At 46.4% G+C, this 11,663-nt stretch overlaps 1 protein-coding gene across 1 annotated transcript; it reads left to right on the forward strand.

Moving 5' to 3' along the window:
- The first annotated feature begins 178 nt into the window (after positions 1 to 178).
- PSMB9 (proteasome (prosome, macropain) subunit, beta type, 9) lies at positions 179 to 7,145 on the forward strand. The gene is made up of 6 exons (XM_010848576.1): positions 179 to 349; positions 2,221 to 2,288; positions 4,782 to 4,913; positions 5,578 to 5,707; positions 5,952 to 6,093; positions 6,962 to 7,145. The coding sequence occupies exons 1-6, from the start codon at positions 290 to 292 to the stop codon at positions 7,087 to 7,089; spliced, it is 660 nt and encodes a 219-aa protein (XP_010846878.1). The 5' UTR covers positions 179 to 289; the 3' UTR covers positions 7,090 to 7,145.
- The last annotated feature ends 4,518 nt before the right edge of the window (positions 7,146 to 11,663 follow it).

Genomic DNA, 11,663 nt, shown 5'->3' on the forward strand with positions numbered 1-11,663 from the left:
CGGCGCCCCGCCTGCAGGTGCCGCGCTGCCCGGGACTTTCTGGCCCCGGGTCTGCAGGCGGGGCTCCTGCGTCATCCGTCTCTGGGCAGATCCGCTGGCCCCGGTCTCTTGCGTCATCTATCTCCGGGTAGACCGCCCCGCACAGGTTAGCTCCGGGCCGCCCCACGCGGCGGCGCGGACTCGGGCGCCCCCTGGCGGGCGCGGCGCGGGGCGGGGCCTCGGGCAGCGTGCCGCGCGCGGTCCCAGGTCGGAAACCAGAGCCCGGAGCGGCGAGCCTCGCGGAGCCGGGATGCTGCGGACCGGAGCCCCCAACGGGGACTTGCCCCGGGCAGGAGAAGTCCACACCGGGGTAATGAGTCTGGAGCATCAGCTGAGGGACGAAGGGACGGGCGGACCCTGGAAGCGCCACAGGGTGAACTCGGAGACTCGCAAGAGGGAGGAGACCGCTTGCAGCAGCCGGGGCGCGCATCCCAAAAGGAACACGGGCGTCTCCGTACAGAAGCAGGGTGCCCGGGTGGCCGCCAAGGGACTGGGCGCGAGGGGCCGGCGGGGAAGGGGCGCTTGGGCTCCGATCTGAAAGCGTTGAGGGGAAGCTGCTCTAGAGCGCTTTCGCTTTCACTCTGGACTAGAGACAGGGGCTGCTTCAATGAAGGGGAGAGAGCTGGGGAAGGTGCGCAGAGATAAGGACACGGTGCCCAGAGTGAACAGGACGGCACTTGGGGAGGAACGCGTCCCACAGACCTTTGATGGACTCGCGCGGGGGAACTTACGGCCCGGGCCCTGCTCACGGGGGTTCCCTGTGAGCTCGCGCTGCCAGTGCCCAGCCTGGTCCAGGAAGGAAGGCAGCTACTTGGGCCGGGTGCACCGTGCTCCCCTCCCGGTGTCTTCCTCATCCACCTGCACAACCTGCTAGAGGACTTTTGCCCAGGCTGGGCCCCGGGGGGGCTGGTGGCAGCCCTTGGCTGGCTGGCTTCTGCTCTCAAGTGACCGCCACCACTCTCAGCTTCCGGCAGCCTTGTTATAACGGAGTAACCTCTCAGGTGGGGTTACTCCTGATCTCTGGTCCGCTCTTCACGATGAATCAGTGTGTCAAAATGAGCACCCCGGCCAATATCCCCGGAGGCCAGAACAACTTATGAAGCCCTGAGGAATATAGCAGTGAAATCATTTATTAATTAGAAACTCTTCCCCTCACCACCAGATGAACAGTGGAAAGTAAGAAGTACAAGTCAGAACAAACCCTGGGAGCTGGATGGGGGTTTTAGTCCTGTGTGACCTTGGGCAAGTCACTTGCCTTCTGTATGATGCAGTTTCTTCCTTTGTAGGATCTTTAAAGTTAAAAAAAAGAAAATGTGGTTTTATTCTCCTTCACTTTTCCTGGAAAAGTCAGCTAAAACTCCCCAATCAAATCCTCTCTTGCTACAGATCTCTTCCCCTGGCTATTTACTCTTTTAAAGAAAAAAAAAATTACTTTTTAGCCACTCCACATGGCATGTGGGATCTTGGTTCCTTGACCAGGGATCAAACCCATGGCCCCTACAAAGGAAGCACAGTCTTAACCACTGGACCGCCAAGGAAGTCCCCTTGCTGTTTACCTCTTGATCAGAAATTCTTAAATGAGACCTTTATTTTAAACTGTCCCATGTGTTTCTTGATATTTTACTCCTTCCTTGACACGTGGCCATGGTAACCACTGACCTCTGAGATGTTTTCCCTTGTTCAGTAAACTGATTAAGGGGAGAGTGGGGTGGACGATTCTGGGCTAATAAAAAGGCTTGAGCTTGTTTCCCAAGGTCACGGTCACTTGCTGTGTGGCAAGATCTGCAGCACATCTGTTCACACAACAAGCCCGAGCAGAGGTCATTCATTTGTGCAGCTACATCATCAGGGCCTGGAAGTGCCCCCCTGAGCCCTTCACTCAGAGGGAGCACTTAAGCCCCTGGGAGCTTCATCCCACCTCTCTCTTCACAGCGGGAAGAATTTTAGGGATGCCATTCTTTCTATGTGATACCACCAGCCAGACTCTGACGTTCCCTTGCAGCCAGGAAAGACAATAGACAAAACGGGAAGAAAAAAAAAATCCCATCCTGGGAGTCAACTCTGGCCTAAATTACCAGATAACCTTGAGCCAGTTGCCTCCCCTCTCTGAGAATGTTTCCTTATCTAACATGAAAGGGTCAAGGCTCTTCTGCTCTGACGTTCTATCCCATGTCTCCGCAGACAACCATCATGGCAGTAGAGTTTGATGGGGGCGTTGTGGTGGGATCGGATTCCCGGGTGTCTGCAGGGTGAGTACCAGTGACCCTGGGTACTTTTGGAAGGAAGCCCATGGCGCCTAATGCACAATTTTAATCATTCATAAAGAGACTGGCATACTGAAGCTCTGGAGAAACTGAGTGAACCTTTCAGAAAGGCACTATAATAAGATATTGGGTGAGGGATTGGGTCTCTGAATTCATGGAGAGCAATCTGGGGCCTGAATGCTAACGTGGCCTGTCCCAGGGGGTCATCGAATTGGGTCTGAAAACAGTTTAGGAAATAGGGATTTCAGAGGTCTTCCTTCCATCTGTGTTTAGAGATAGAAAAGATGGTTCTGCCGAGCAGGTATCCTGGTTTCTGATCCACTGTGTGAACTAAGTTTGTCTTTCTCCCTTTTGGCCAGTTTCCCCACATACAAGAAAAGTATACAGGATTAGATCAACATTACTTACTTTACATGCCATAGGACATACAACTTCCTCAAGATGGTTAATAACAAAGAAAAATTAGTAAGGGGAAGATTGTTCTTAATTTAATGTAGTATTTTTGTTTTATTATAAAATGTAAGTCTGATTTTGATTATTACTTGCAGGGTTTCATTTGTCTGAGACAATTTTTTCCTTCCTGCTTTAATCCAGGCATTAAATTTCATGTACTCTGAAGCCATTCTATTGTCAAAAGAACATCAGAAATTTTAACAACTCGATGTATGATCCTGCAGTCCCACTCCTGGGCATATAGCCAGGCAAAACTGTAATTCAAAAAGATGCCTGCACCCTTGTGTTCATAGCAGTACACATGTTCTTTATCCATTCCTCTGTTGATGGACATTTAGGTTGCTGCTGTGTCCTGGCTATTGTAAATAGTGAACACTGGGGTGTATATATCTTTTTGAATTATAGTTTTCTCCAGAAATATGCCCAGGAGTGGGATTTCCGGGTGATATGGTAGTTTAGATTTTTAAATCTAGGTTTAGATTTTTAGGTTTAGATTTTTAAGGAAGCTCCACACTGTTCTCCATAGTGTCTGTACCAATTTACATTCCGGGTGATATGGTAGTTTAGATTTTTAAATCTAGGTTTAGATTTTTAGGTTTAGATTTTTAAGGAAGCTCCACACTGTTCTCCATAGTGTCTGTACCAATTTACATTCCGGGTGATATGGTAGTTTAGATTTTTAAATCTAGGTTTAGATTTTTAGGTTTAGATTTTTAAGGAAGCTCCACACTGTTCTCCATAGTGTCTGTACCAATTTACATTCCGGGTGATATGGTAGTTTAGATTTTTAAATCTAGGTTTAGATTTTTAGGTTTAGATTTTTAAGGAAGCTCCACACTGTTCTCCATAGTGTCTGTACCAATTTACATTCCTATCAACAGTATTAACGATGTTCCCTTTTCTCCATACCTTCACCAGCATTTATTGTTTGTAGATTTTTTTATGATGGCCATTCTGACCAGTGTGAGGTGATACTTCATTGTAGTTTTTATTTTTACAAAAACAGAGACTCACAGACATAGAAAACAGACCTGTGGATGTTAGGGTGGGAGAAAGGAGGAGGACAGGGTCTGGGATTGGCAGGTGCGAACTGTTAATGTACAGAGTGGATAGAGCGTGTCTCTGATAATCAGTGGTTGAGCATCTTTTCATGTGCTTTTTGGCCATCTGTATGTCTTCTTTGGAGAAATGTCTATTTAGATCTTGCACCCGTTTTTTGATTGGATTATTTGTTTTTTGATATTCAGCTGAATGAGCTGTTTGTATATTTTGGAGATTAATCCCTTGTTGGTTGCATCATTTGCAAATATTTTCTCTCATTCTGAGGACTGTCTTTATACTAAATTTTAAAAAAGGAGTGGATAACTGTATATAATTCACTTTGCCATACACCTCAAAGTAACACAACAGTGTAAATCAACTATACTCCAATACAAAATTTTTAAAGATGTGATATATATGTATATTATGTGTGTGTGTGTATATATATATATCACAATGGACTATCAGTCCTAAAAAAGAATGAAATAATGCCATTTGCAGCAATGGCAGAGATGATCAAATTAGGCACAGTCAGAAATAGATACCATATGATATCACGTATACATGGAATCTAAACTACGACAAATGAACATAGCCGCAAAATGGAAACAGACTCAAAGACTTAGAGAGCAGACCTGTGGTTGCCGAGGTGGGGGCGGGGAGAGGACTGGGAGTCTGGGATCAGCAGACGCAGTTACATACATAGAATGGATAAACAACAAGTTCCTACCATACAGCACAGGGAACTTATTCAAAATCCTGTGATAAACCATGATGGAAGGGAATATGAAAAAGAAGAGTTATATATGTATAACTGAATCACTTTGCTGATCGAACCCGGGTCTCCCGCATTCCAGGCAGACGCTTTAACCGCTGAGCCACCAGGGAAGCCCCGTAGAAATTAACACAACACTGCAAATCAACTATACTTTTTTTTTTAATTGGCAACTCTGACGCTGATGACTTTGCACTGCTTGCTGACAGGGAGGCGGTGGTGAACCGAGTGTTTGACAAGCTCTCCCCGCTGCACCAGCACATCTACTGCGCTCTCTCCGGCTCAGCTGCTGACGCTCAGGCCATAGCGGACATGGCCGCCTACCAGCTGGAGCTCCATGGGTATGAAACGGTGGGCTCCCCCGTCCAGGCTGCCTAGAGTTCCCCCACTCAGTGAACGCCAGCACCGTGTCCTATTCCAGGGGTGCTACCGTGGAAAATGAAAACTTCTTGCTTTGCCTTCAGCTTTCATTTCTCTTTGAACTGGCACTTGGCTCTCTCAAAGCTGGTTTCTGCATCTGTAAAGCAGAGATAACTAACAACACCTCCCCTACCTCACCAGATAGTTATTTCCAAAACCAAAAAATATGCGTAAAAGTGATTTGAACACTGCAGATCACTCTCCTAATATAAATAGTGAGGAAGAAAATGAGGACTTCGCCCACCACGGTATCAGGTGGTGACCGTGTGGGAACCAAGGTCACGGGGCAGAAGTGATGCTTATCTGCTAAACCCATATGTGCAGGGCTCCAGCAGCCAGGAGACTTTTGTCACTGGGGACCGGGGGCGGGGAACAGAGTAAAGGAGGGAGAACAATTAACAATTGAAACCTTCTTCCTAGTGGGTAATGTGAGACTCTGGTTCCCCTGCACCAGTGGAAGGGGAGCTGGAGTCTGAATCCTTACAGCTAGTTTTTAGGGGTCACCTGGCAGAGATGAGGATGATGGTCTAGGAGGGTGGACCTCCAGGAAAGCATATCACCACCTATTCCTAACCCTTCCTTCAGGATGGAACTGGAGGAACCCCCGCTCGTTCTGGCTGCTGCAAACGTGGTGAGAAACATCACCTATAAATATCGAGAGGACTTGTCCGCACATCTCATGGTAGCTGGCTGGGACCAACGCGAAGGGGGCCAGGTGAGTCTCTCCCAGCGTCCCCCCTTCCTTGGAGTTACCCTCTCCCCCAGAGAGGGAGATGGCGGTTATATGGCATTCCAGCCTTGAGTTCCAAAGACACTGCCCCTAAAAGCATAGGACCGTCTCAAAGGAGAAGCGTATGAGGTGCTGGGACTTCACTGCAGGGCGTGGAGACCACCTGCCTGTCTCAGGGCTGAGCAGAGGATGCAGGCTCCCAGAGTCTGAACGGAGGGTGCCTCCCCAGGTGTACGGGACCATGAGCGGGATGCTGATTCGACAGCCCTTCGCCATCGGTGGCTCTGGCAGCACCTACATCTATGGTTACGTGGATGCAGCGTATAAACCAGGCATGTCCCCGGAGGAGTGCAGACGCTTCACCACAAATGGTAATACGCAGGTGGGAGGGCACCTGGGGCAGGGGCTACACGTGGTAAGGACGTCGAGTGTGAGGACGAGAAAGACATCGATGCCCATCTAACGAAATGTCCAAATGGGACACCTTTGAGAGTGAAGGGGCAAAGGCTAAACGAGATGGGCTTTCAGGACAAAGTTCAGATGGTCAGGAGTCCGCCTGCAATGCAGGAGACTTGGGTTCGATCCCTAGGTTGGAAAGATCCCCTGGAGAAGGGAATGGCTACCCACTCCAGTACTCTTGCCTGGAGAATTTTATGGACAGAGGAGCCTGGCGGGCTACAGTCCATGGGGTTTCAAAGAGTCGGACACGACTGAGGAACTAACGCACTTCAGGACAAAAGGCATAAACCAAGACTGTTCTGCGCACACCAAAGAAAGATCTAGGGTGACCGCAGGAAACGAGTTGTGTGCTTGGGCCAGCCCGTAAGAGCCAATTGTTACATATTCAAGGATTTGGGAGCTGCTTGCTTATCTACTTGTTACAAAATCATCATGGTGGGAGTATTGAGACCATGGACATTGCATGAAGACCTTTGTATTTTTCTAAGTTGCATCTCTAAATACGCATCTCTAGGAGATGTGCTCTGAAGTCTGCATGTAGTAGTAGCCATATGGGCAGAAGGGAAGGGAAACCGTTTTTTAAAAATAGTTATTTATCTGGCTGCACAGGGCCTTAGTTGCAGCATGCGGGATCTAGTTGCTTTACCAGGAATGGATCCCAGGCTCCCTGCACTGGAAGCACAGGGTCTTAGCCACCAGACCACCAGGGAGGTCCCATGGGACGCGACTTCTGCAGCTAAGCTGCTCTCGCTTCCTCTCTCCACCCGGCACCCTTTGCAGCGATTGCCCTGGCCATGAAGCGGGACGGCTCCAGCGGGGGCGTCATCTACCTGGCCACCATCACGGGCGCTGGGGTGGACCATCGCGTCATCCTGGGTGATGAGCTGCCAAGATTTTATGACGAGTGAATCTCCTTCCTCGGACTCTCCTTCTTTATTTTGTAATAAACTTTCTGGAACCAGAAGCTGGTATGGTCCGTGTGCACTCAGAAAGGTGAAGCTTGGGAAGGGGGCTTCTGCCCACCCAAATGTTAGCGTATCTTTTGTATTCTTTTGTCCCCTACTTCTAAAACATCTTTCCCAGAGGAGGGCAGTGGGGGAGCAGGTGAGAATCAGGTGTACATGACAGATCTCAGGTAGCTAAGACAGCTACACACCTGAGAATTAGCTAGAAGCACCAGCCAGATCACATGGAAAAGGATTCCTCTCATAACGCATTCATTCACATTAGAAGCCAAAACATGATAAGTGTTTAAATATTTGTGGAAGGGGGACTTGTGAATTTCAAAGAATAGTAACAATAACCCAAAAAAGCAACATTTATTGAACTGAGCATTGGCTACATGCCTGTAAACTTTTTATCTCTTAGAACCCAAACCAAAAGACCTTAGGTATGGGCTACAACTATTGACTCTTCAATGTAAGAATGGATGGAAGGTTACTATGAGTAAGTCATGGCAATTCAAAAGTGGAGATGTGGGATTTTGTTTACAAATGCCCTTCCTCTACCACTGACGTGAAACCTGTTCCCTCAAGACTCATATACCATCTCCTCCCTGAAATCTGCAATAATTAGCCCAGCCCAACATTTAACACTTGGGACACTGTTTGATGTTTGAATAACTGTATTCAACAGGCTGAGCTCTGGACCTGTCTTTGCCAGGCATTTCCTGAGAGACAGGGCAAACCACCCCCCTCCTCTGAGCCCTTGTTTTCTCTTCTGTCAAATGGGGTGTTGAGTGACTTCTGAGATGCTTTAATGACAGTCAGTGCCATTTGACACACAAGTGAGCAGTCAAGAGGTATATTTAACAGAATCCTAGTGGGCCACCTAGGAAGCTTCTGTCTGCTTTTCTTTCCAGATCTCAGGGGAAACATACAAAGCACCCTAAGACATCCCTATGTTCTAGGTAGTATGTATTCGGTTTGGAGAAAATGAATCTAAAATTACTATTGCCTTGAGTTCTTTCTAGCCACCAGATTTAACTTATTTTGAAATTCAATGTAATAGTTTGAGTATATTTTTCCTGCTGATTACAACAACTCAGAACACTGGAGAGTAGACAAAAGCAGGCACTAAACCACTCTGAAAAATAAACAAAAACCAGGTGGATTGTGGAGAGACTGAAAACCGGAGGAGACAGCATTCTGAGGGGAAAGGAGGGCTCAGAGGCTTTTCCACTTTCCTCTCACGGCTCTGCCCTGAAGTCCGGCATCGACTGCAGAGCTGCACTGCTGAGTTGCATCTCCGAGAAAAACACTATGGTTCTGGCCAGGGGAAGGGAGAAAGCGGGCCCCTGTGGGCCGGAGGGCGCAGGGGAATCTCCCAGATGAGAGAGCTGGGAATGGGGATTCCCTGACTCTAGGGATGAATCCTTGTGACGACCTAAACTGCACATGCACGCCACAAAATCAGACAGCACAGCAGAGGCCTTGAGAACGTAATGCAGATACCAACCTTTAAAAACTGGAGAACTCAATGCAGATACCAACCTTTAAACACCGGATGGCCGGCTTTTTCTTTATTGGTCAAAAAATTTGCATTGTTGTGCCCCTCATTCCACAAAGGGCTTGTAGCAGCTTACAATGTAAAAAGGAGGAGCAAAAGAAGAAAATAATTGGAGAAAAGACAAAGTTAAATAAATGAAGCCAAGAGGTAAAACATGAATATCTGTTTTTAAAAAAGAGCAGTGATATGCTGGAGCTGTCTTGAACAGCTTAACAAGAGCAGATTGTAAAACACTCAGGAGATTCGAAAGGCAGTTGTTAACCACTGGTAGTTTTGACATTGACCACGGCAGAAATATTTATACTACGAAACCAGAAATGCTACGTATCAGAACTTTGGGTTTTGTTTTTTTTTTTCCCCAGAAAGCCTGTTTACCAGGCCATGCATTGACCAGCCAGCTATCCACAAGCTTAGTCAGCTTTAAGCTACAGGGTAGTGAAAGCAAAGAAGGAAATGAAATCAGGTACAAGATTCAAAAGATTCATTTAAAAAGCAGGGACCTGCCTGGCAGTCCAGGGGTTAACACTCTGCACTGTCAAAGGCCCACGAGCCACCTGCTGTGGCCAAAAGATTAAAATAAATAAATACAATGAATATAAGGAGGAAAGCTTTTTAAAAAACTATAGGGACTTCCCTAGTGGTCCAGCGACTAAGAATCCATCTTCTAATGCAGGGCATGCAGGTTCGATCCCTGGTCAGGGAACTAATAAGCCCGCATGCCACATTGAAGACCCAGTGCAGGCAAAAAAAAATGTTTTTAATTTTTGAACTAAAAAAATTAATAAAACTTCTAAGAGTATTCTAAAAATAATAATAAAGGAAGAAAGAAAATCATCCAAAAGCAACTATATATATAATTTTTCAAGTCACGTAGAACATTTACTGAAAGAGAATATGCATGATGCCATAAACTCCAAAGTATTAATATCTTTGAAACCACACTCAGCAGCCATACCCTATTAAATTAGAACTTGATAACAAAAGGACACCTAAAATTCTCATGGTTTGCAAACTAAGAAAATTTTGATAAATAGCAGATTTAAAAGGTGAGTCATAAAAGAAACTTACTCATTCAGGAGCACACGGTAAAACTGTTAGCTATCGAATTCTGTGAGACATGATTAAAGGAGTGCTGGGAATTTTATAACTTCAAATACATTTATTAGAACAAAAAAATGTTTAAAATAATGATGTAAAAATTCTCCTAAAACTTTGGGAAAATAGCAATTAAGCAAACCTAAAGAAATAAGGAAGGAAATTTTCTACAGTGGTATCATACCCACTGCATTGCGTTGTGTGTTCGTCGCTCAGTCGTGTCCGACTCTCTGCGACCCCGTGGACTGTAGCCCGCCAGGCTCCTCTGTCCATGGGATTCTCCGGGCAAGAATACTGGAGTAGGCTGCCATTTCCTTCTCCAGGGGGTTTTCCCAACCCAGGGGTCAAACCTGGGTCTCCTGCATTGCAGATCTTAGTTACCTATTGCTATGTAACAAATGACACTGAAATTTAGCAGCTTAGGGTAACAATCATTTACAAGTGGGCATTACTAGGATCACAGGGGAAATTTAAATATGGACTGCGTGTTAGATAATATTATATTCTACGTGAGTATCTTGGAGGTGATGTTATTCTGCTTCTGTAGAAGAAATGTCCTTATTCTTAAAATACACATGCCAAACTATTTCAGGGTAAAATGTCATGATGTCCACAAATTTTCTCAAATGGCCTTAAAAAATAGTTCCTCAACAGGAAACAAATAAAACATAGCTCATTAATACAACAGAATACTACATAAGCAATGCATATTAATGAACTACTGATAATGCAACAAGATAAATTTCATAGAAATAATTTGAGTAAAAAAGCCACACATACACAAAGCTACATAATACAGTATGTTTTGAAACAACAAGGTCCTACTGTGTAGCACGGGGAACTATATTCAATGTCGTGAAACAAACCATAGTGGAAAAGAATATGAAAAAAAATGTGTATAGCTGAGTCATTTTGCTGTGCAGCAGAAATTAACACAACATTGCAAATCAAGTCTACTTCAATAAAATTAGAGAAAGAAGAAAAAAAGCAGTATACCTATTGCTGTGGAACAAACCACCCCTAGACTTTGAGGCTTAAAACAAAGATAATCATTTTATGATTTCTTGTGAGTCTGGGGGTTAACTGAACTTGAAGAACTAGTGATGTAACCCATGAACCAAAGCATTTATCACAGCAGGCACTCCACACAGCCCCTCACAATTCATGTAAGGACACTGGTTATGTGTCCCATCAGACTTGAACACCTTAAAAATGCCATAAAATTTCCCCTGACTTTCTGGGCCCTGCCTTTCCATAGTACAGTGCGGAAAGCCCACTGCTGCTGGCCCTCTTGGAAGTCAGGGCACCAATAGAGGACCTAAGTCCTACTTTAAAAAAAAAATCAAATTTGGGCTTCCCTGGAGGCTCAGTGGTGAAGAATCCCCCTGCCAGTGTGGGAGACATGGTTCGATCCCTGGTCCGGGAAGACTCCACATGCCTCAGAGCAGCTAAGCCCATGAGCTCCGACTACTGAGCCTGTGCCTTAGAGCCCAGGAGCCGGGACTACGGAGCCTGTGCTTTAGAGACCATGAGCCCCAACTACTGAGCCTGTGCCTTAGAGCCCAGGAGCCCCAACTACTGAACCTGTGCCTTAGAGCCCAGGAGCCCGGACTATGGAGCCTATGCTTTAGAGACCATGAGCCCCAACTACTGAGCCTGTGCCTTAGAGCCCAGGAGCCCCAACTACTGAGCCTGTGCCTTAGAGCCCAGGAGCCCAGACTATGGAGCCTATGCTTTAGAGACCATGAACCCCAACTACTGAGCCTGTGCCTTAGAGCCCGGGAGCTCCAACTACTGAGCCCACGAGCTGCAGCTACTGAAGCCTGCATGCCCCAGAGCCTGTGCTCCGCAACAAGAGAAGCCCCCACACCGCAATGAG

This window comes from Bison bison, unplaced genomic scaffold (assembly GCF_000754665.1).
Source record: "Bison bison bison isolate TAMUID 2011002044 unplaced genomic scaffold, Bison_UMD1.0 scf7180017864270, whole genome shotgun sequence".
Taxonomy (NCBI): Eukaryota; Metazoa; Chordata; class Mammalia; order Artiodactyla; family Bovidae; genus Bison; species Bison bison.

Bases quoted from the DNA above. Each gene is read 5' to 3' on its own strand.
- PSMB9 (XM_010848576.1), top strand. From the start codon at position 290: ATGCTGCGGACCGGAGCCCCCAACGGGGACTTGCCCCGGGCAGGAGAA. The intron at 4,914-5,577 runs GTATGAAACGGT...CCCTTCCTTCAG, and splicing joins TACCAGCTGGAGCTCCATGG to GATGGAACTGGAGGAACCCC. The intron at 5,708-5,951 runs GTGAGTCTCTCC...GTGCCTCCCCAG, and splicing joins ACCAACGCGAAGGGGGCCAG to GTGTACGGGACCATGAGCGG.